This window comes from Glandiceps talaboti, chromosome 22, assembly GCF_964340395.1.
Source record: "Glandiceps talaboti chromosome 22, keGlaTala1.1, whole genome shotgun sequence".
Classification (NCBI taxonomy): domain Eukaryota; kingdom Metazoa; phylum Hemichordata; class Enteropneusta; family Spengelidae; genus Glandiceps; species Glandiceps talaboti.
In genome coordinates, this window is record NC_135570.1 from 5165390 (window position 1) to 5191563 (window position 26174).

A 26174-nucleotide genomic window follows, 5' to 3' on the forward strand; every position below is an offset into this window, starting at 1 on the left:
TATTGTTGCATTATTTTTTATATCCGTCGTGTAGTTGTATTTCAAATATTTGTATTTGTTATATTTTGCAATTGCATGAAAGCCCGTATTATAGATGCAGTGCCGTTAATAAATAAATAAACAAACAAACAAACAATTATCATTTTTTGCAATATGTACCATCACTTGGCTGTTGCTATGGGCATGGCTTCGTTTTGACCAAAAATAACCCCAAAATTTGCTAAAAATAGAAAATGATTAATATCAACCTGACATGAACAAATCTGAATAGATTCCCTAAAAGGCACATGCACACCAAATATCAATGCACTCTCACTCGGTTTCAAAGAAGAAGAAGAAAATAGAAAAAAAATTGATGGATAAAAGTCAGTGGAGAATCAACCTAACCCTTAAGCTCCAATCAGCTGTCACAGACACCTGAGCTAAAAAGAAGACAAATGAAATGTAAGTTTAAAAAGATGAATTTTATTTACAGCTGAGTTATTGTGCATAGTTTTCTATACAGATAAACTGAATGAATACTAGGTCTTTCCCTTCTCTTCTTGTTCATGTTCTCAATTTGACAAGTCACTTGGGTTTGTTCATCATTTCAAAGATAAATAGCTGTTACAGTAATCAAAACCTCTATTATAATGTACTAAAATATGAACTATACTACTGGAGTATGATTGGTGTACAAAATCAACCAGGGCACAAGATGTATTGACTTACACACTACAGACAGAGCCATGGAAAATGATACAATGCATGACAAAGTCATGTACAATGATACACTGTCTCACAAAGTCATGCACTATGATACAATGTATCACAAAGTCATGTACAATGATACACTGTCTCACAAAGTCATGCACTATGATACAATGCATGACAAAGTCATGTACAATGATACACTGTCTCACAAAGTCATGCACTATGATTCAATGTACCACATAATGTAAAATTATACAATGTATCACAAAGTCATGTACAATGATACAATGTATCACAAAGTCATGTACAATGATACGCTGTCTTACAAAGTCATGCACAATGATACAATGTACCACAAAGTCATGTACAATGATACAATGAATCACAAAGTCATGTACAATGATACGCTGTCTCACAATGTCATGCACTATGATTCAATGTATCACAAAGTCATGTACAATGAAACACTGCATCACAATGTCATGCTCTATGATACAATGTACCACGTTATGTAAAATTATACAATGTATCACAAAGTTGTGTAAAATTATACAATGTATCACAAAGACATGTAAAGTGATACCTGTACATTGCATCATATTGTAAAGAATACTACCACTAATATTCAAAGTCAGATCAAGCAATGCACATTCAATATAATCACATTATTGAGTGAGATACAGTGTGTGTTGTTTATGTAACTCATTTACACAAAGTAGCAAAAGGCACAAAGAAAATATTGTTTGAATTTCTACATCAACTATACTAATTGTAGTAACTATGGTTACATGGAGGACATCAACATGGTACACATACAATAGTCTCTAGATGTTGTAGTGGGTTTAAACCACAGTATGCAGTTATTACAGAATAAATGGAATTATACAAAATAATTTCACCTCTTCACTATGAATAAAAAACAATTTTGCAAAACACTATTAATAGGATCATTGCATTGTTAAATTATACATACTTGACTTCAAAGTCTGTGATTCAAGTAATGAACAATTCACCTACTACTGTACTGTATCTACAACTGATGCATCTACGTGCAGGAGAGATAAAGGAAAGAGTTACAGTACAGGATGACAGTAAGAGGACAGAAGACAGTTTTGCAGTAGTTGTCAATTCCACAAATGCACATCACAGGGTACTACAGACAGTATGAGTACCTGGCCAGTAACTAGAGATGCTGAAACTGACCAGTAACTACAGACACTCAAACAAAACTTTGTTTCTAAATAAAAATGTATGTGATCTACAAAAGACTTTCTCCTCCAAGTGAACCTGACAAATAAGCCCGATCTAATGCCTAACTCGTCAGATCATGGTGACAGTGATGAAACATGATGCATGGTGTTTGCCATAAAAAATAAACACATCCTGTTTGTCAACAAACAAAAAGCACTTCATCCAGATATGTAAATTAGACAACCAATGACCTTTGAACCTGCACCAGCTGTAACAGTGGTCTTATATTTTGATCAGACAACTAACGATATATTTACTGAATATTGTTACAATACCAATCATTAAACACCGTACATGGTAATCAGAGGTCGATTTTATCCACAAGTTGTACAGCAATAGGTTGACGTTGTGATTTCATTGGAGCACTGATTTAAGGGTGCAGAGCCAAAAATCAATTTGACTGGATTAGTATTGTACCATAGTATGTCGGCAGCTACACAAATACATTACCCACATGTGATTCAATACTGTTCAGGGTGTACAATATTACAAGGATGTCATGATATCTAACAAAACAGTTTCAAAAAATGTTCCAAGTTGCAGCTAGTGCAGCTTTAAAGCCACAGTAATACAGTACAGACAACTATAACATTCTTTCAATTCACAACTTTCGTACACTGAGAACTCAATTTTCTGAGGTCATATCATTTTGTTCATGGCTAAAGCTAACAATCATATTTCATTGTAATCATTTCTAAAATTCAAAAACATGATAAAAACTGTAACTTTCAGTCTTCAGGTTGATATGGGTTTCATCAGAATGTTTACATAAAGTGACCTGAACTTGAAACTATAATTGTTTTTTCAAGTACTTGCATATATATTTTGCAAATATTTCAGAGTCCCTGAGACTTTCAAAGAAAATCTGATTTGGTGGTAACTATGAAACTATTAGGTATTACTACAGTCTCAGACAATTACAGTAAAAATGCAGTCTGGGCTGGTAAAGTAAGGTTTACCTTAGTTTTGCTTGCTTACCAGACTGTGTATGTGTTTTCTAATGGGGCAATGAATGTGCCCCACTGGCAAAGCCGCTGTAGGCAAATGGTGAAGCCATGCATCTGGTGTTGAGTGTACTTTTTTGTCGGACTGCACAACTGAGCCATGAACAGTCCCCGGTAAGCTAGAGGTCTCTAAGTATTGACAATAATAAATGCAATCATGCACAATGGTTATTCCAAATACATTTGAATTCCCCACTTCTTTGATCAAATTTATCTAGAAATATTTTGTAACTTTGAGAAATAACTTTAGTTTGTGTGGCGAAGTTTGTGAAATAGTACACATTGCCTCTCTCACTTGTATGCAGGGTTGCAAACAAACAGTGCCTCTAATGACAGTAGTAAAGTTAATAGGTAAACTATGATAAATAATTGTTACATGCTAGTATCCTGGAGTAGTATGAGTATATAGGTGTTAGCTTTGAGACAAACTTAGCTGAAAATTTCACATAGAATGTTATGACTCATGATAAACATCGCCCTCTAGAGGCAGTTGTGGTGTCACTGGCCAGAACCACAAAATATGCATAATGGTGTACAATAAAATATTTCATGTTATAATGAAATTCCCACAATACTTAAACACCTCCCCCTCCCCATTTCTGTTTTCTTTCCTCCTTTTTTAACACTAACCTCCTTCAATCATGAAAAGTGGAAATATTTACTACTAGTGCTTTCACGTTATTTTCAGTGGGAACTATTTTAAAAGGCCCTTTATCATAATTTTCAGATGAACTATCTACTTACTACTAACTTCTAAATTGCAAACTAGAAATCTAAAAAAAATCCTACCAATATACACGTATATGGTTTCAAACTTCATGAGCTGGAATGATATATTTTGTTCCAATGAGATTCTTTCTAAAAATATCATAATTAAATATATATTGTTACCATCAGCACATTTATAGCTAGATTGGCTATCTAAGACTGCCGATGTAAACAGTATTAATAGACTAAAAAAAATGGCAGTGAATAGGGTTAATATACAAGCTTTGTAAATAGTCAAGTAAATGAAGGAAAAAATCTGACAATGGCAATGAAGCACAATTGATTGCAACGTAAAGAGTCTCACTGGATTTGTTCAGAAAAGTAATGTATAATGGCATAGGTCGGGAAGATTCCTTATGGTTCCATTAATAAGATAACATTAATGTGGGAACCTGGGATTGAATAATGGGTCTTTAAACTCTTTGAATAGGTTATCTGCACGTGACACAAAATCACATGGTGGAAGGCACAAATAAATGTAAGTTCACATATCTACTGAGCTACAATAATGGGATAAAATAGTAAGCAATGACTGTCATGACTATATTTGTGCAAAAGACACAAACTGAAATATATGGCAATGCTAATTACACTTCTTTTCATGTGACAAATAATCACTGGTGTTATGCTAAAATAATTAATATATAGTTATACTGCCATGGACCATGCACTCTAAAATTCCATACAGCCCACTGGTTAGACTATTCATACAATCAATGCACACATAACATGTACATACATCTTTGGGTCAAACACTGAAATTCCTCCCCCATGGATATGAATGATGCATAATACAGAATGGATGTAACCTTCCAAACGTACACCAGTGCAGGATTGTCACCATGACGATGACAATGCCATGCATAACACAGAATGGATGTAACACTCCATACATAACCACTGCAGTATTGTCACCATGGCGTTAACATTGCCAGCTCAGCGACAGACAAAACGGTATTTCAACTGAATTGACCAGTCCAAGTTTTCATTGATTTTCAGACAGCAAAGCTAACCTTTGCTACAGACACAGTACGTAATGCTTCAACTTCTTCATGTGTTAATTAGTTTCCCCACGTCATGCCTAAATTCTTATCTATACCCTGACATCAAAACACCACGTCTCATTCCTGTTTACACAGCTCTCTAGTCATCTAAATCTTTGCCGAAGACAGAATTCTCTCACATGTACGTTTGAAGTCCCATGTATCACCCTTGAGTCTCTTACGCCGTATTCCAACGAGGTCCATCTTAGGCAGTTGGCAAACCTCTAGGTCAAAGGTCAACAAGGTCCTGGCTCTGTCGTCTAGTTTCTTACACCGTAGAGTATACCTAGTAATATATATATAAAATCACAAATAATTAAAACACTAAATAAAATAAACCTCTATAAAGTAACATGTTCAACGTCTATCACAGGCACACACACACAGACACAGACACAGACACAGACACACACACACAGACAGACACACACACACAGACAGACACAGAGACACACAGAGACAGACACACACACACACACACAGACACACACACACACACACACACACACACACACACACACACACACACACACACACACACACACACACACACACACACACACATTTCAGTCCTTAGAAACAGACATGCTTAAAATATATTCAATTCAATCACTCACCCTTTCTGTTTGCAGTGGACATTATTTTGAAATACTGCTTGTTTGAGTTCTTCTAATACATAGTCGGCTGTAAATGTTGATGTGGTGGATACATTGTACATAGCCTGCAACAATAAACAGAAAGATAGGATTTATATGGAGATGTCAAAAGATGCCAAGAGCAAGATACTGATAAATTACTCTGATAATTGTGTATGTTATCTGTGCACTTTTATCACCATAATGCATGATTTCACAATGAATTATCAGCATAACAGGAAATCATGACACAAACCACACTGTACCTGTGTTCTCCACTTATTCTACCCAGGGTGCTTTGTTAAAAGCGATGCCGATTCAATACTGTTCAGTGTGTACGATATTACATGCAAGTCATTATACCAAACAAAACAGTTCTAAAAAGCTAGTACAGCTTTAAGGATGGTAAGTGGGTAAACTGTAACTGAGTTCACCTCTTAGTCATTCTATCTGGTTCCCCACCACCGGCACCAGTATTTCTATTTGGGTTGTAAATAAATAAAATCCACCCGTCACCTGTCATTTTACCAGAGTTCCATTCCACAATCTTGTTATGATAAGTACATATTAAGTAAAATATCAAGTGTTCCCACTTATCATAAACAGGGCTCCCTTCCAGTGCTTTGCTTTAAAGGGTAACACCACTTCAGAAAATAATGACATTTTGATAAACTTTGAGTATTGGAGAGTCATTTCATGATTTGACATCACCTGCACTACATGTGATTTCAGGGAAACACCTATTTGAATTTGTGCCTCATTAAGGGATTTTTGTTGTGGGTCCCATTGCAAATGGGATTCAGCAAAAATGCATATGTCATAGGTGAACAATCAATATTCATGACTCCTTAGTACTTATTACCTTCAGTGAAACCTAATGTCTTTATTTCCTAGTCAAATGCAAATGCCTTTATTTCTTAGAGTAATGTTTCCCCTTAAAGGTAGATGTCCTGCTATGCATTACCTGGCCCCATTAAAGTTAACAAAAAAGTGATTTGCATGACAAATCTTGCAATGCTTGTTTGAACCCGCCACCAATTAAAACATTTTCTAAAGTTGGACAGTACAATATATATTTTTCATTTGACTAGTTATCTTGAAAATGCATCATATGCAGATCACAATAAATTTAATTTATGACAGATGTACCAAGCAATTTGTCTCTCTGAAGTGCGTAAACCCCCATGTGTGTGATACAAAAGCATGAAGAGAGTGAATACAAATTACAACTCTGAACACCCAAAGTTATCATGCTTAAAGCTTATGAAATCACTTTCTATGTTTACAGTGTGTATCTATTTCCAAACTACACAATGTATACATAATACCCTCATATTTCATATTTTGCTTTAGCATCAATTACGCTGTCTTTTATCAATGTTTCAAATGTATGTGAAAGTCAACGTACAAGATGATTCTTCATTTAAAACTTTCTTGTTTTTTAATTTTTTAATTTTATTTTTTGCAGAAGCTCCTTGTTTTGAGAAATGTTGCACACGTTAGAATTTGACTTTGAAGCTAAGGCAGAGTTGCATACACCTAACATTTGTATTTTGTACATGCATTGATTTATTTAGTTAGTAGTCAGCTGTTTTTCTTTCTCAGTCTGGCATTGATATCAATCCTTTCATATTTATTACAGCTATCATTTCTATTTATTTCTGGCTAGCTTTGCCATATTTATTTACCAGCAATTTATTTCTATAATTATGGAGAGTACAGATTTACACTGAGTTTCTGTCTATAAATAATATCATTGTGACCCATGGCATACATTTCTAACCCAAATATTTCGAAGAGACTGAGCTCCTCTTCATTGGTGGGTCTCTAATACATGTAGCTGTTGTCTTCAGCATTTATAGTGTAACAGAACTCGATTTCTTTGACAGAACTATAGATCCACTGATGAAGAGAAGCTCTTTCTCCTCAAAATATTTGGGTTAGAAATATATACCATCGTTCACAATATTATGGATGAAAAATACATCATTAGCTTTTTTTGATTCTGTATCTGTTAGTTTTCTTTCAAGAAAATTAAATTCTAACATATTTGGTCTAGCATAGCTTTATAGACTTTAATACAAAGATAAGGAGCCAAAAAGGAAATTCAAATTAGTTTGTGATCTGTATTACGTTTTACTTTAAGCAAAGTGGGTAGGAAGAATAAAGAAAATTTACTTCAAAGTTTTGTACATGAAAAGAATGACTGATTACCTGTCCTTTTAGTGCTGATAACTGAAGAAAACAAAACAAAACAAAACAAGACAAGACAAATATTGAAATTATACGTGAACATAAATAAATATCATGTAAGAATTTGGCAAACCTACAGAACAGTAAAACTGCATTTATTTGAGCACAACTGAAATTTGCATTATGCTCTGGATATCAAACAAAATGAGATATGTAAATATGCAGTGACACTTGGAGTTGGTTGGTTGGTTGGTTGGCCCAGCGTTTTGTTAAAATCCACCTAGAATGTGCCCCAAGTATTTTACCCTGTCCAGGGTTCTCCAACCAGTGTTTCAACTTGGGGTGACAAGTAGGTAACATTTACCTGAGCTTAAAAATTATTTTTGAAAGTTTTCTCCGTCAAAAAATTGGCACCCATAGTGCAATGCTCGGAAATCAATGCAAATTTTACCAGGTTTCCCCCTTCTATTACTGGGGTTTCCAAACTCTAGTGCCTACGAGAATAAATTTATTATCACAACCACAACTGGGTTCACTATTCTAAAGGTTTGCCAAAGTTGAGTATAATCTTGTATTACTGGTACTGTGGATATTATGAATGTAAAGTGCATAAAAAAAACACAAAACGACTTTTCAATGTATAAGTTTAAAGTCCTTGCAATGGCGTACTCAAAACAGAGACATTAAATTCAGTGAATGACCCTTTGTTCCTTCATTTGATTTATCTATGGAAATACAACTCACAGAATAATACCGATGTGTTTGCCTGCTCATGGCAATCATGAAAGAGACAATTATCATGTAAAGACATGCAATGAAATTAGTGTCAGTAACTTGTAAAAGGCTAAATATAAGGAAATCCTGTATCCCATAACCTTGTTTACTGATTAGAATGCTACATGGTACATTTGTACATTCACTGAAATTTTATTTTACAACATGATAACTTCAACAGATATAAACAAACTGATAAAAGCATTGCATCAACCTTCATCAGAGGCATATCACAGTTGTTTTTGTATCAGTTATCTGTCTGGATCTAATTTGTCACTGCGTGAAGTCTTCTCTTAGCTCACTTCATTAAAGCAAACCTGTCCAATGATTTTTACCAGTCGTAATATCCCTCCCCTGTTCCCAACACACCTATCATCATCTACACACTACCACATCCTTTCCTCTCCTCCTTTTTCAAAACTTACTTTGACTTTTCTTGGTTCCTCACTTGCTGACCCCCTCCTCTTACCAGGAGTTAGCAAACCGATGACTTTATCGATTCCTCTTTCAAAACTACCAAAGACTTTCTTAGCTGAGCCAGGATCTTTGTTGTCATCAGCTAAGTGAGCACGATGGAGATCGTATTCCATGGACTGGGCTCTAAAAGATAAAAAAGATAAATTAAGATGTCAAAATTTGATCGTTTTGAAACTTTAATTTTGTGAAAGAAGTCAGTGAAAATGTCACACTCATGAGTGCAAATTCCCCAAGTACCCACACTGGCACTTGCGTATCATCACATTGTGCTATGGTTACATATGTTTATCTGAAATGACTAATGTGTGAAAATATATCTGTGCATTTGCATGGTTTCATGTACATTGAACACTCATGAACACAATTTAAACAGGAATACTGCATTCTTGTATACAAATGAGTACTACCGATACAGTACAATTTTACATGATTGTACATAGATCGGTAAGTACCAAGTGCTACATATGTTCGTTATGACTTTGATTTTCATTCTCAATTTGTTTTTACTTTATCGATTTGATACCACTATTTACACATAAATTGTAGTGTAAAAGAACAATCATGACTTCATGTGTTGAATTGTACAATATTAGTTGTAATCTTACTTCTTAATTTCACTATTTGGAGACAAAGTTCCAGTGTTCAGATTGCTTTCCATGGACTTAGAAGGCGACAAACCATACATCAATGGTGCCAAAAGCTTGGGTGGTGTGGTATTTTTGACTGGTGTCTTATAGGGTGTCCTAACAGGTGCTTTTCTCTCGTAATCTTTAGCAGGTGTTCTTATTATCACAGGTGTCTCCACATTCCGTGTTGGTGTCTTAGCTGACATGGGTCCCCTGTTCGGGGTTCTGTTTGGTTTTGTACTCTTGGCTGGGGTCCTAGGTGGTGGCGGTGCAGGCTTGACAAAGTTTTCTTTGCTTTCTTCTTCAATTTTCCTCCTGTTTTGTCTGTGTTTGTGATCAAACGTGTAGGCTTCTGTGTTTTCTAAACCTTCCTCCATGGAACTGAATGCATAGGGTGAAGTTGTGGGTCGCTCCAGTCCTCTGTGGTTAATAGTCTATAAATGAAAATCAGAGAATGGAATGGTAACATTGACATCTAGTTATTCTATGCAGTGATTACTTATTATGATTGGTCAAGACCTATTGTTTGCTGTGATTGGTCAAGAGCTATTGTTTGCTGTGATTGGTCAAGTTGCTGTGATTGGTCAAGAGCTATTGTTTGCTGTGATTGGTCAAGACCTATTGTTTGCTGTGATTGGTCAAGTTGCTGTGATTGGTCAAGAGCTATTGTTTGCTGTGATTGGTCAAGACCTATTGTTTGCTGTGATTGGTCAAGACCTATTGTTTGCTGTGATTGGTCAAGAGCTATTTTTGTTATGGTGATTGGTCAAGGTTGTCATCTTTTGTTGTGATTGGTCAGAGAAGGCTATCATAGTTTACAGTGATTGGTCAAGGGCTATTTTTGTTTCCTGTGATTGGTCAAGGATTGTCATCATTTGCTGTGATTGGTCAGCGGACTATTATAATTTGTTGTGATTCAACGATTGTCATCATTTGCTTTGGTTGGTCAGCGGACTATTATAATTTGCAGTGATTAGTCATAGGGTTGTCATCATTTGCTGTGATTGGTCAGCGGACTATTATAATTTGCTGTGATTGGTCATAGGGTTGTCATCATTTGCTGTGATTGGTCAGCGGACTATTATAATTTGCTGTGATTGGTCATAGGGTTGTCATCATTTGCTGTGATTGGTCAGCGGACTATTATAATTTGCTGTGATTGGTCAAGGGTTGTTGTCAGGTCAGGAAGTGATGACAATTTAGTCTCTCAATAAGTCTTACCTTTCGAATTTCACCAAGTGGTTTAGGAGTTGGTATAATTCTAACAGGCTGTCCTCTGTACTTTTTGGCCATCAGGATGAAATAAATGCAAGTTATTTCATCATAATGCCACTGAAAATCAATAGCACAAGAATATTAAAACCAGCGACATCAACCAACATGTGCATACTTTATCTCTGACAAATTAGGTTATATAAAGATAATCATTTCATTATCATACAAGCCAGTTAACCTGAAATTGAAGGTTGCCACCTTATGCGACAAAAATCTTACAAGTTATCATTGCTACATTTTATTTAATTGCTACATTTTAACACTTTATTGTCAAGCTTGACAAAAATCTTACTACAACATTGCTTCATTTTAGTCAAGCTTCCTACTTCAAGAATCAACATTCTGTTTTGTAACTCATTACATCGCAAAATGCTAAAAGATGTATAAAAATGTTTGTTATTGTACATACAATAACAAACATTTTACACATTCATTAATATTTTATATGTATTGAGTTACAAACAAAGACTTGGCATTTGTTGTTTCACAAGTAGAAAGCCATGATAAAATTATTTTATAAATTAAAAATCCAAAATAAATACCAAATCCTCATCCATATGCCACTTTAAAACATACTTATTCATGAAAATTTTCAATAAATAACTGTACATCACCTCTAAGCTTTACGTCATATAGGATACACGTGCTCCATAAAGTTTCTGATTGATTGATTGATTGATTGATTGATTGATTGATTGAAGATATCATGAAATCTTGCTGGACTTACCTTCAATATGAGTGATGCCATTGTCTTTTTACTCTTTTTGAAATGAACCGACATCTCAACAATGCAGTCTTCATCTAGCCTTGTTTTCTGTCAAATCAAGTTATAAACGATGTCATTTATTATATATAACAATCAACAATACCAACTTTAGTTGCAAGAACTCAGTACATACTAATTTTTAGATACTTCAGAGGATGTATCAATAGAAATATTTAGTTCAGACAGTGTTAATGAAATAATTTCATCATCCGATTGAATGTCTGATTAACAGGTATGTATCTTACCTAAACACCTCCAGCTACTATCTCTCACTATTACAGTAGGTGGGGTGGTGATGGGGGTGAGGTTATTTACTTAAGTTATATATAGGACAGACTTTCACAACCTGTTCAAAACTTTTCACATAAATCTCTGGTGAAACAACTCATTGACAAGCATATTCTGTATTGACAGCAAATCATCCACAAAGGGATAAATGATTCATTACAATCCCCGACAATGTACCCAAACAGAGCAAAATTTAAATCTATTTTTGACATGAGAATTGGTTCTGATGTAAATATGTATGAACTGCCATAAAAATATATTACATGACTTTCACATTTTGAAAGTGTAACTCACAACGTACGTACATAATCGTAACGTTTCTATGATCAAAGCAATAAATGTATACAATCTAATAATATACACATTGTATGTATTACAATTACAGTAGGCTAAACACACTTATTGAAACCATCAATCTCTGCTATACACATTTCTGCAAGCCAGAGTAATTGGTGTGTGTTGAACTGATAATGGGTTTACATGGTATTATGGTGACTTAAAAACACCACTATCACTTGAACAATGATGGCCACATATACACATGATGGCAAAGCTATGCTGAACTTAAATTGTACGATAAGTAAGTCACTGAAACTATTATCTCTATGATAGAGTTAATCTTTTTAAAAACAACACAACAAGAACACAGCTGACAAGTAGTCATGACACGTCAAGAATTAATGTGATGGCCAGAATAGTAATAAGTCATGTTTCACAGTAACACTTGAATTGAGCTGAGTTGAGTATACATGCAAGCATTAATACAATGCTATTAGTTATGTGACCTCAAAGACCAAAAAGCAACTTGTCACGACATCACAACGCTTCTGTCACTTGGTATTTCAGGTATAACTGAAGGACACTGGACCCAACTATCCTACCTCAAACATACACGATTTTGACAACATGTATGCTATCTTACGTCATACCCCTTGAAGTCTTAAAAAATGTCACAGCTGTACATTGTATTTACAAGCTTTAAAGATTGCGGCACACCCGATTGGCTGCATCAACAACTCAATGCCCAATGGGGTGTCTCACTGTGTTTACTAGTTTTAAAGATTGCAGCACTCATACCTTGTTGAATCTGTGTGAATGCTTAGACTTCAAGAGGTGAGACAAAAGATAGTGGAGACAAACTTGGGCAGCAAAACGCTATTCTTTAGCTCCGGAATGGGCAATTCTGTTTTATGTAAACTTTTACCATTTTCTTACCATTGTTATGTTCACCCTTACTTTGAGATCGGCAGTGAATGAATGGATGAATGAATGACTGAATGAATGAATGAATGAATGAATGAATGAATGCCATAGTCAGAACCCCTTGACTAGTCAAGATGAGATATCCAAATGATTTGGTTATCAGAAGCCAGAAACACCACTATACCAACGTGGCTCTGTCCCTCAACTGAATGTACAGCCATATGCTTCATTGAAAAACACTCACTCATAAAACATCACTATTGCAGGTAATATTTGCCTAGAGTGCAACTCATTTTCATGCTTGATAAGTGCTTGTCTCAATAACGTACATGCTACCTTGTCAAACCTCAAGACATGTACTTACCCTTAGAAAACTGGGAAGCAATGAACTTCCAGTAATTTTAACGTACTACAAATAAAAATCTTCAATTGTGAAAAAGAACACAAACAGAGTTGGAAAAATGAACCTGTGGTTTCTTTAGATAAAATGACAATAAAAACCATAATGTAGAAAATTATCTGGGAGTATTTATGTCGATATTTTTACCAAATTTTTTGTAAATATTTGGTTTACGCATATCTCAATACCAAACTACAATCAATATAGACTTCCCATTATAGTAACTTTAACTCAGTTTCAGTGTGCCCTCTAATGATAGCCAAATTTTGTTGTTGAGAGTCAAAATGATAAAAACTGACATTTCTTGTGAGTCACCACATAGAAAAAGATAGGGGAACACTAAATTTTGGTGCGTCACTAGAAATTGTATGTATCAGTGGCACATCAAATTGGCTTAGAGGGCACACTGCTCAGCATGTAATAAAAAATATTATAGCTTCAATATAAGACATCTTCTAACCAGGACCCACCCTTCTCATCTGACATAGAACAGATCACCCAATCTCCATGGCCATATGGATGAGAATTTTGTATTTACTTTGTGGATTTATAAATGATTCAACAACTCTACCATGCCTTTGTACTTAAAAAAAGTAGCAAAACAGCATCAACCAAGTCTGTGTTTGCAACTCAATAAATTACAAAATGCTATTTATAAGAAAACAACATAAACATTTTGTTATTGTACGTATAAAAACAGACATTTCTTACACCTTTTCAAAAAAAATTCAAAGTTCTTGACATACAAACATAGGGTTTGGTCGATGATGTCGATGTTTTTTTTTTATATTTGGAAAATATGGTAATGTTGTTATATCATTTACAAATTGAAAACAAATACAAAATTTTCATCCATATGGCCACTTTAAGGAAGTAAATCCTGTACTTCTCCACTACATCATCATAATTAAAGTTATTTCTGAGGAAATTGGTGTGTTTAAATACCGTTATTTTTATTATTTTTGCCAAAACGTGAGACTATCCTGGCTTTCTCTATGAATCCTAAACACTAAACTTTAACGCTCCACTAGCTGCAATTGAACGCCCCCCCACCCCCACCCCCCCCAAAAAAAAAAAAAATTATTTTGTTAGATATTATGACTAAGTCATAATATTGTACACAGTATTGAATCATGTGTAAACATATTTACACATAGTATGGTGCAATATATCAAATCAAATTGATTTTTTGATCCGCATCCAAAAATCAGCGCCCTCAACGAATCACAACTTCAACCTATTACTATAGATAAAACAGACCTCTAATTGGCATGTACAATGTCTAAATTATTGGCATTTTTAACAATTTTCAATGACTTTTTCAGATTGAAAAAATAATACCTGAGTTACTTTTACAGTGAAAGCAGCTTTAGGTCATTTTGTGAAATGTTGAGATAACGCATGAAAATAGACAAGTTTGCATTATTAATGTCCTCTATGGTAATAAGTTCAAGTAGATTAAAATCTGAGCTAGCAATTTCTTTTATTTACCTATTTCCTTCGTATATCATCATTTGGTTTTCATTTTGTCCTTCTGAGCGTTATTACTCAAAGACAAAGAGGTGTTCAATCTCAGAACAACATGAAAAACAAACAACTAAATACGAAGGAAATAAAGGTCAAAATGTAACTACATTCAATGATCAGAATTTAAGCAGATTGGGTGAACAATATAACAATTTCTGTACATTTTATCTTCAAAATAAGACAATTTTCCTGCAATAGCATTTTACTTCATGCTAGAGGGTCAAAATAGAACAAAAGGGGCCGACTTATTCTCATTTGCTACTATACTAAAGCATGTATTGCAACTGATGGTGTCGACCAAGAAATAAAACGACTGCTATTACTCTAGGGAATAAAATTGTTTTCAGGCAACGAGAATTCTGAATTGTTTGTCACCTGTAGTACATAGTAATCAAAAGCAGTAAAAATGTCACTAAACCTTGAAAAGTTACAGCGACATTTGTAGCACATAAATGAATGGAAAATTCCACCTGTCTACCTTAGATATCACACATACATTGTATGTTATCCAGTCTTTACATATTATATTTGGTCAAATCGTTATCTCTCAAAGTTTATTCATAAATTATGCAAAAAACTCATTTGACATTATCAATACTGCAAAAGGAACTACTTTTCTAAACGTGATAAAACTGACATAAAAATTGTTTGCAAAATCCAGGGTGATAGAAAGTACCTGGTTTGTCTATTCAAGGCAATTTCCTGAACACAACAAAATGAAGTTTATTACTACTATGCTAGGACAGACAGACCTATTGCATGAATACTATCTGGAGTTTTATCTTGTCATAGCATCTCAATTCAATTACCTTATCTACCGTTTTCTTAACACGTCAGGCTTGTCATTTATTTTCAATAACATAGATAAAATTTGTATTCAGTATCTTTTGAAATTATTTTGATATAAATACATCAGAGGGTCTCTATAAAGTATACATGTACATGTTACATGTACTGAAAATCGGCCAAAAAGGAATCAGTTCTTTTATTAATTCTTCAAACTATGTTACATGAGCTGAAAAAATGTCTTCAAGCTAGTGAAATCAGCCAAAAAGAAGCCATGTTCGTTTTATCTTCCAAACTTAAAATTAACTGGTGTTTTCAGTCATTTCCAGAAGACTTCATGGCCAACTAATGTCACTTTTCTGTGATATTTTATGTTTATCTCACAAACAGACAGCTATTTGACTCAGCACAACACAAGTGTACTTGTCAGTCAATATTAATTTTCTATTATCTTTGTGGTTATAAATCATTTGATAAATTTCACTTCATATGAGAGCTTGTTCTTGGTCCTTTTGAAACAAAAAGGAAATTAGTGTACCCAGAAGTCATTTTCACAAACCCTGCATCATGTGACATAGTCTCGTGTGACCTCTCTAACATAGAATCTGCATCGCATGACCTCTCTAAAAAAATGGAGTTTCCATCATGTGATCTCCCTAACACTGAGTTATGAAAATTAGCAAATCTGACTTTAAGAGTTAGAAGAGGCCTGCTGTACACTGGGGTGAGGCAATATGGGAAATAAACAATATTTGGAGCATCAAACCTCAAAACACAATGGCAACAAGATACTGATACCAGATATGAGATGAAAAAAAGACAGTGTGTTTGACAAACCCTTACCTTGTATTTTGACCTCCAATCTACAGGTATACCATAAGTTTTTAACATCCAGGGGTGATCCAATAGTTCACGTACAGTTATCCTCTTCTTTGGATTCGTCTTTCCAAAAAAAAAGTAAAATGAACAATTCATTAAGGAAAATAATAAGCTCAGCTGATACAGTGTTAGACAATATTGTTTTGCTACATATTACAAGATACACAGACTGATTAGTTGTTATCAGTGGTATGGTTGCAGTAATCGGAAACAAATTCTTTTCATTATCATAATAAGGTTTACAAGTACTCAAATTCTTGTAATATTTTTGCGTGCCTCCAGGAACACTCGGATGTAAATCACTCTAAAGGTCAAGAAAGAGGAGAATTGAGTCACTCTGTTAGCAGAGACTGAGATGAACAAAAAATTCCAATAACCAATTTCTCTCTTTGGTTGGCAAAATAGTTTATTTCCCACATATACCAGTGATTACTTGCACTAGCTGGTACTTGCGCATACTGCCTCAGTGCATATTGCAATATTGAAAACATTATAGTTGCATAACTGCATGCAAATGATGTGTAAATGAGGATGGGATCATTCCTTGCGCATGATTGCACAGTATGATTTTTACAGAAATTTGTCATTTCAGATAAACATATGTAATAATAACAGAACCCCATGCTGCTTGAGTTCCAGTGTGGGGTACTCAGGAACATCTGCGCACATGCTTGCAGTGTTTTCTGCAGAATTTTCACAAGCGTACGGCACAGAGAAAATTGCAAACACTCACACAAATACCCCAAGTATATCACACTTGCACTCATCATCGAGTTCAGTCATATTGTTATAAACTGAAGTGGACTTACTTGCAACATTTCTTGGATAAATTCTCTACTAAGATCAGTCAGCCAGCTTGGTTCTTCATATTTACCCTGTTGTATTTTCCTGTACAGAAATGCTATGTTGTCATCATCAAAAGGTAGGAATCCACAAAGTAAAGCATAAAGTAAAACTCCCATACTCCATATATCAGCCTGAAATCAACCATAATATACATGTAATAGGAAATATAGCTATTTTTGACCAGGATTTCTTTAAAATACATATTCCTGGCACGGATCTATATCAGCACAACAGCCCTTTATACTTCCTTAACTCCCTGGGGAGGTATGGAGGTATATATATATTTGAAAATGCTGTAATTAAATTTCCAATTAGACTACGACTGTAAGATACTTCGTGTCATTCGCCCTCACCGACTTGACCGATATGAGAGGGTGCCCCATCACAGCATACCTTACAGACTAATTACCAATCTGTATGTAAATTTTGATAATGCAATCTAAGGTTCTTGTAGGAGTCAGTTATTGAAATACATACCTCAGCCCCCAGATATTCTCTTCCTGATATGAGTTCTGGTGCTGCATAGGCTGGACTTCCACAGCATGTCTCTAAATGATCATCCATACCTCCCTGTAATGATCATTAAAATATACATACACATAACTGTAAGTGTTGACATTTCAGTACAGTGATGGAGAGTGATGACAAGGTTTCACCAACACACATCATGTCAGGCTGTCTCAAACTCAAATTAAGAGCCATTCTGTTCATTTTATATTCTGATTATTTCATGATAATAATAAATGTCATTCTTTACATAGTTCTTTTCCACACATCACTCAACGCGCTTTACAATTATTACTCCTGGCACGGATCTATAGCAACAGAACAGCCCTTTATACTTCCTTAACTCCCTGGGGAGCATACACCCATTGCACTCTCTATGAGCACATAGGATTAAAGCATTCACATTGCAACCTCTAACCTAAAAGGTCCCTGATTATACAGCTGAGTTGACTGAGGCACAGTCATGGTTCAGATCTAGCCAAAGGACTTTAGCCATTCAGAAACAAATGACAACAACAAGGCTTAAATATGCAACCTGCAACCTGCAGATTCTAATCCAACTATTCTAACCATTCAACCATCACGACACCACATAGTTAAACGGCAGCAACTTGTAAGACATCGTCACAAACCATGGCCTCTTTTACGGCACCGTCCAAAACATGCATCATTATTGCGCAGTGTCGCGGAAGAAATAACAGCTCTGGTTTGAGAGAATGCTTGCAAGAGGGAAATTTAAATTCAGGAAAATGGAACAATGACTTATACTTGATCCCGTATTAGTATTGAAATTCTTAAACCTCAATGTTTGAATCCCACACTATTGGATTTACTATTTTATCAATGGTGCTATAGGGCTTTACACAAGGATTATTCTTTTGGTCATGACCATTTTTTTCTCTGCCACAGTGCAACAAAACTTATTTCTACACCTCAATTTTAATACCCAGCTGACATTGGCCTTTTTGTCTTTACTATTTGTGATAGATAGCCTGTCTACAGGTGTTGGCTTGGATACATTGTTTGCCTTCTGTATATGATGGAAAATGAATACCAAAGAAATCCATGCCTGGAGACAGGCTGTACATGCGAGAGAGAAAATATTTCAATTTTTATTTGGAAAGACTGGAGGATGATATTGCAAGTACACACAATAAATGCAAATTCCAAATCAAAGCCATGCCTGTAGTCCAACTGTACGTGGGAGTGACAAACTAAAACTAATTTTGAAAATATTTAAATTTCATTTGGAAAGACGGAAGAGTGATGTTGAAAGTACATGCAGTTATGGTAACCACTAGATACGTAATTTCCTATATACGTGTTGTAATCTCCAAAGTAAGCATTCTCACACCTAGGTATAAGCTAACTTCTTTTCTTTTTTTGTAGAAAGTCTTTCTGTCACCAGACTGAATGCAATGGCATAACTATGGAAACTCTAACATCTTTAATGATTCATTTCCTATGATATTACTGTAATCAGTATTTATAAAGATCTAGTTTCAAAAAAACACACTCTCAAGCCAGGACAAGAATTTCTCCACTGTAATAACGCTAGACACAAACGATACAATTACTAATTCAATCAGTTGCTTGTCACAGTCTGTAATGAAAAACACCACCTCCTTTAATCATTTCCTCAGCAATCAAAATATTAACAAGTGACTGCCCTCTGAACTTCTCAATTTGGTGTTCTCTAAAACAGCGTAACACTAGACAGTGTCTCTTTCAAGTTTTTGTTACAATAGTTTCTTTTACAGTAGCAATGAAAAACATCACCTCCTGTCATCATTTCCTCAGCAATCCAGACACTAACAAGTGACTACCCTCTGAACTTCTCAATTTGGTGTTCTCTATAACAATGTAACACTTACATGTAAAACAGTGTCTCTTTCAAGTTTTTTTTACAATAGTTTCTAGTAGCAATGAAAAACACCACCCCGTCACTAACCTTTGGTTTGGCAGCAAGGCCAAAGTCAATCAGTTTTATACTCTGATCTTCATCTAAAAGTAAATTTTCCTGAAAAAAACCAATACGTATTTGAAAATGTTTATATTTGAATATAATTATAGGTGGTATGATTACTTACATAGAAAGTTTTTGATATGCATGTAAATATAAAGTATCTGTTCACTCACTCCAACACTATGGTACATTTTAATTATCATAACCATTGATGCTGCCACTGCCAACAACATCAACGTTGGCAGGGGCTTCATCATTGTCGCTGCCATCATCATTGTCGTAATTGTCGTTGTTGTTGTCGTCATCGTCGTCATCATCATCATCATCATCATCATCATCGACAGTTTTCTTTCATTATCTGGTTTGCTATACGAATACCCCATTTTCAGTATGTGTCATACTGACAATTCATAATAACTATAGTACTGGTAAAATCTTTGAATTTGTGGTGCTAACTTCATTTGTACTGCAAAGTTAACACATAAAGTATGTACAAATAGATGTCACGGGATAACAGATGTACTCACTGGTTTGAGATCTCTGTGTGCATATCCCATTTCATGTATGTACCCTACAGCTGATACAATTTGACGAAAGAACATCCTGGCTTCCTCTTCTCGTAGTCTATCTTTAGCAACAATGTAGTCAAATAGTTCACCACCTGGGCAGTACTAGACAATGAAAAATATTACAATCAAACATCAATCTTCTCTTAAAGGCAAAGATACATGAGGTAATTTGATGAGCACTGCACTAAGTAATTCAACGCACACAACTAATTGCTAATTGCTCAGAGTATATATTCCATATTCTTTGTTCAACTTGGCTTGTGCATGGTATTACTATTATGCATAGTGTACTTGATCCGTTGCATCATGACAAACATCATAAGTGGTTTATTTACACGTGTATAAATGATTACAAATTAATGGTAACAGAAAACAAAAGAGAGAAGGGTAAATGGGGAGTCAACAAATAGCTTACAGCTAGTCTAGCCTGATCCCCGACATTGTACATTGTGAATGATAACAATAAGAGGGTTCAACCATCAAGGGGACTGAAATACATATATAACTGGGAGAAGAAGAAAAAATATATGTACACACAAAATGATTTGTTGGAGATTAAGTCTTGAACTTTCAAAGCACTAATTAATTTCAAAATGTCTTCCTGTTCTTACCTCTAATACCATAAAAATTTTGTGTTCAGTTTCAACCACTTCATAGAGTTTACATATGTGTTGGTGAACCAGTTCTTTCATTGCCATTATTTCAGTTTTGACACGAGGTAAATCTTCCTGTCAATGGAAAGTAAGTGGATATAGAATAAGAACATTGCAGAACACTGAAAACACAATGATTAAAAGGAAATAGGCTGACACACTGATAAAATATTGATTAGCAATAAAATCCTAGCAAAATGGAGACTGTTATACATATAAATACGAATGACAATACCTGTATCATGTATAATTAGATATTATTCCCCAATATTTTTCTTCATTCAGCCAAGAAAAATATTCATGACCTAAGGGGCCTTGTCACTACAAGTCCTTAGACAAGTAGTGACAAAACCCCTTAGGTCATGAATATTTTACGGCTGAATGAAGAGAAATATTAGGGAATAATATAATTATACCCCCTCAAGCATAATTCATGAAAAATTAAGAGCGATTTGGAATGTCTTGACTCATATTTCTAGCACAGTAGAACACAGACTTAGACACAGGTTGTCTTGACATAGAATGACCAGAATATATAATCCATATTTTCTGTTCACTGACAATATCTTGGCTTAGTTCAATCATCATTTTTTGTAATTTATTCAGTTCTGTCTTTTGGTGAACTTATGTGTAAAATGTGTTAATATTTACTAAAGTTTAAAATCATGCCAATGGTGTTCTAGTGTCTACAAACATGAAGTTATTCATGAAGTTATATATATATATATATATATATATATATATATATATATATATATATATATATATATATATATATATATATATATATATAGTTTTGGTAGTACTGGAACTCTTTCTTGGGTGTAACTCGGAGTTTCACGCATATTGCGATCATCAGACATATAGCAAACATAGACCAACAGATTTAGCAGAAAAGTTCATCAGATTTTAGCAAAACACAAGGCTTGAGGGGCTGTCAACATAGTCGCAACTTAATGAAGTATTTGTTTTGTATTCCTATTTCTTTAAATTTTATCATTAGTCACATTTAGTACAGCTTTTGTGTTCTGTGTTCTGTGTTGTGAGGCTTCTCTGTCTCTCTCTCTCCAAACCATACAAAGGGATCAGTGGCCTAAATTCCCCAAATAAACTATGTGACATCTCAGTTTTATTGACAGAGATCACATGTCTGTGAAGTAACACTAACAAGTGAGTACAGCTGTGTGAAAGACTAAATGTGTCGCTACTGAATCACTCTGTCAGTAATTTAGCTAGCCTTACTTTAAAATTGAGACAATCGAACAAAGCTAATCTATAGAAAGGGGTAATTTGAAGCCATTTGCTTATGGAAACAGCTATTATCTAGAAGTACTAAAATAATTCTTTTACTATACGGTCTATTAACTTGCAAGTACTTTCACCTCAGAAGACTAACACTTGCCTGTCATTTGTAAACGACTGCAATGTTTTTGTTAAGGGCAGTGAGCAGGTAAAATCTACCTGCATTCCTCTGTCATTTTACCAACATTTGTCAAAAAAATTTTGGTACAATGTATGGGAAACTTATGCCAGTTTTACCCTTTCTGTTACCTGGGTTCCCCAACCTCTATTAGCAAAAAACAATGGACGGTTACATATATTCAAAGCAGGCATGACTCAGAAGCTTAGAAATGGCAAAAGGAAATTTAACATCTGCTGAATGCAGGCTGTTTATAATGTGTATAGGTGTAAATGTACCACAGTCACTTCTCGTACACATACAGATGTACACTAGATTATTACTTTTAGAACACATCACATTATCCTGCATTGAACTATTTACAGCATACACGTATAATTGTTTGCTAATAACTTACTCCAAGGCTTCTTTTGTCCATTATTTTGATTGCTACCTTCTCACCAGTCAATATATGAGTTGCTAACTTCACCTTGGCAAAACCACCTGAAAAATAAAATGATCAAACAAGTTTAAAACATCAAAACTCAAATGAGGTTAATAGTGTCACACTCAATATATTTCCATTAAGACCTGTAAAATGTCACATCAGAGTCCCATTAACAGACTCCAACAATTAAATTGTGAAAAACAAACACCACATCATGTCCACAATAAAAGTGCACTTAAATGGGAAGACACAAAAAATTAACACCTAAAATAAAAACAACGTATCACATTACAATATTAACTCATCAACTGAGAAAAAAGTCAAAACACATTAATCTATAACAATCTGACGAAGTAAAGTCTTAAAACATGGCATAGTGTTAAAAATATCAATCAATGAATTACTCTGTACAGTTCCATTAAAACACCTCATGCTCCTAATTAAAGGCAAGTATTTACTAATATCTTCGCTTCTCCCTGAAAACAGTCTGATTCCATAAAATGAAAATATATAACTTTTGTAAAAGTATTCCGCAAATTTTGGGAAAAAAATGGTATTGAATCATGGGCCTGACAAGTTCCTTACACACGTTGTATCATTCTGCCCTCACTGCCCTCCTCTCTCCTCTCAAGAGGGGTTGACCGATGTATGAGGAAACTTCAAAAGTTTCAGCAACTACCTAATTCTCACCAAAATTCGACTGTTACTTTGATTATTCTCAAACTTCACAGAAAGTGTTAACCAGTACAGTGGGACTTTGTACCTCTTTCACGTTTCAAACAGTTTAGTAGAAATCAATACAAAGGATTACAGTACTTAAATGGCATATCCCATGGGGAAGACATGTACATTATTTCAATCATACACTTGCTTTTTTTTCACATTAGGAACTTCAATTACTAGCCAAGCTCTAAGTCAATACCTTTTTACACTGTATAGTTGAAATTGTCTTGTTTTTATGTGCTAGTGTAGAGACTATCAGTGACTTTGAGTCTTTTGAAAGAGAGGCATTGAGATTTGCCATGGATAGCCTCTAAATTATTAACATGCGTAACCACAACTGCATTTTAGCATTCAACATGTGCACTTGTAACAGCCTGTTTGTTTGTGTTTGTGATTCTACATGTACATCGTCTGTTTTATAGTTTACCCTTTCATCTACCTGTCGGAGTACTAATATCCTTTTGCTGTATTTGAATTACATTGCATCTACTTTTGTGATTTTTGCATGATTTCTGTGAGGTTTACGGATCTAAACAGAAAGACGTGTTTCTGTAACATTTACTGTAAACCTTCAAACTTTCAGTAAAAGACTTATTTTGCTAGAGAAAAACCTGAAAATAAGTAGTGACTAAAATGCCTTCTTGTGTATACATGTATACACAGTGCACCAGGCTTAGAAATGTGTAAATATTGTCAAGACTTTGGGAACTAATTGATGAATATGAAATTGCAAATTCTCTAGTGACAAAAATGTCTACATGTAGGTATACAATACCATATAAAAAAAAATTGTATAAATCATTCTCCCGATAGAATTAATGAAAATAATTAATATTTACCTGAACCAATGGTTTCCTTAAAGTGGTACCGCCTCCTGATAATATCGTATTCAGACATTTCCACTATTTTTCTTTCACAACCTTCACTTTCAACTATAATTTGTGGAAGATCTCTCCTGTAATGAAATCCAAATATCTATGTCAGCATACATGATTTTACCATATTGGCATTCACATGACACTACTCTCTGTTGTTGATTGACAACACAACAAAACAACCAATCAATCACTAGTTTCCTAATTATTACCATAGAGGGCGCTATTCTTTATAAATGTTGGTGATATTTGTCACCAGTTGTTTAGACTTCTGACATGTAAGTGAATGGTGTTTGTTTGTGTCATTCAAATCACTACATAATTTGTTCACACATAGGAAAGTACACTTGTTCTTTGTTCATACTGAAGATTATTGTGATGAACTTATAACCTTTTTTGGTCAACGCAAACAACCATTGCAATGTTTTACATGTACATTGTACATTCTTATCATATCTAAAAACATAGGCTACAATAAATGCTAGTCTATAAATAAACCTGGACTTGTCTTTCTTATAACTTAAAATACAAAAACACATCAAATTTTCTATAATTCTAACAGAGTAATAATATATACTTTTCACAAGTGATAACTTGTAAAACAATTCCTGTACTTTAGTTTTTCAGATATTTCAAGCAAATATTCATTCAAGACTGTACAAGCGTTACATGTTACTGTAACACTGAAAAGTACAACACACACACAACCCTAAACTCTGAATACACTAACCCAACTTTATGAGTCTGAATACAGCTTACATTGTAATATTAACATCAACACATGTACCATATATGTAAGAAAATATGATGTTATTCCCCAATATTTTTCTTCGTTCAGCCAAGGAAAATACAAGTGATTTATTATCTATGAGGCCCAATTACCACATCAAGTCAACGGCAAGACGTAACAAAACCCTTAGAGTATTTTCCAGGTGAGTAAGGACAGTATTGGAGAATAATATAATTATATCGGTTCAAGCGAGACTTATAAAAAATTGCTTTCAATTACATTTCAAGGACGACAGAATTAACCAATGACGTAGACACGCCTTGTTATTACCCCATATCAAGATGTGGTGCTGCAAGATGTTTTGCTTGCTATGCGTGTCTTTTGCTTGCCGCAATCAAAAAGTTGCTCTGCCCAATGTTTTGATTTCCGCAATCATATTGTGATTGTGCATTATTGAAATGACATTACATATGTATCTAAAGTCATCGTTCAGATATTTTATAACATCTGATAAATCGTTTAAAAGATCTGAGTGAGATCTATAACATGCTAAAATTGTTTGCAATCCCATATTTTTTGTTTGAATGTGTTTAATTTGGATTGACAGTAGTATAATACTTTGAGGAGACATTATTGGACTCTCATCAAATTTGAGTAACTGTACACAGGTCATGATTTTCTAGAGTCGTCCTGTAGTGTTGTGCTCACGCATACATATACAATGTATGTGATCTACTTGACCTGTGTATTGACCTGAGGAGCTAACCACTTGACCCAACTTTATGCATCTTGTACACTTGTAAAAATTTGAGTAGTCCTGTAGTGTTCTTATCACACGTGACCTCCTAGATAGACCTGTGTATTGACCTG

General features: G+C 34.6%; 1 protein-coding gene across 1 annotated transcript; it reads right to left on the reverse strand.

Moving 5' to 3' along the window:
* Positions 1–4632: 4632 nt before the first annotated feature.
* LOC144452165 (maternal embryonic leucine zipper kinase-like) lies at positions 4633–24611 on the reverse strand. Its single transcript, XM_078143205.1, has 14 exons — positions 24539–24611; positions 22947–23032; positions 21088–21204; positions 20435–20578; positions 19893–19961; positions 17912–18004; positions 17398–17565; positions 16553–16651; positions 11467–11553; positions 10686–10796; positions 9444–9898; positions 8787–8961; positions 5377–5480; positions 4633–5045 (listed from the first exon to the last, which is right to left on the reverse strand). Exons 1-14 carry the CDS (start codon positions 24594–24596, stop codon positions 4868–4870), a joined length of 1944 nt encoding a protein of 647 aa, XP_077999331.1. The 5' UTR covers positions 24597–24611; the 3' UTR covers positions 4633–4867.
* Positions 24612–26174: the final 1563 nt, after the last annotated feature.

What these genes read in the sequence shown, in the direction of transcription:
- LOC144452165 (XM_078143205.1), bottom strand. Translation starts at nt 24,596, where the DNA reads ATGTCTGAATACGATATTATCAGGAGGCGGTACCACTTTAAGGAAACC. An exon ending in TGGACAAAAGAAGCCTTGGA is followed by an intron (nt 21,205 to 22,946) that starts GTAAGTTATTAG and finishes TTCCATTGACAG; the next exon opens with GAAGATTTACCTCGTGTCAA. An exon ending in GAGAATATCTGGGGGCTGAG is followed by an intron (nt 17,566 to 17,911) that starts GTATGTATTTCA and finishes GGTTGATTTCAG; the next exon opens with GCTGATATATGGAGTATGGG.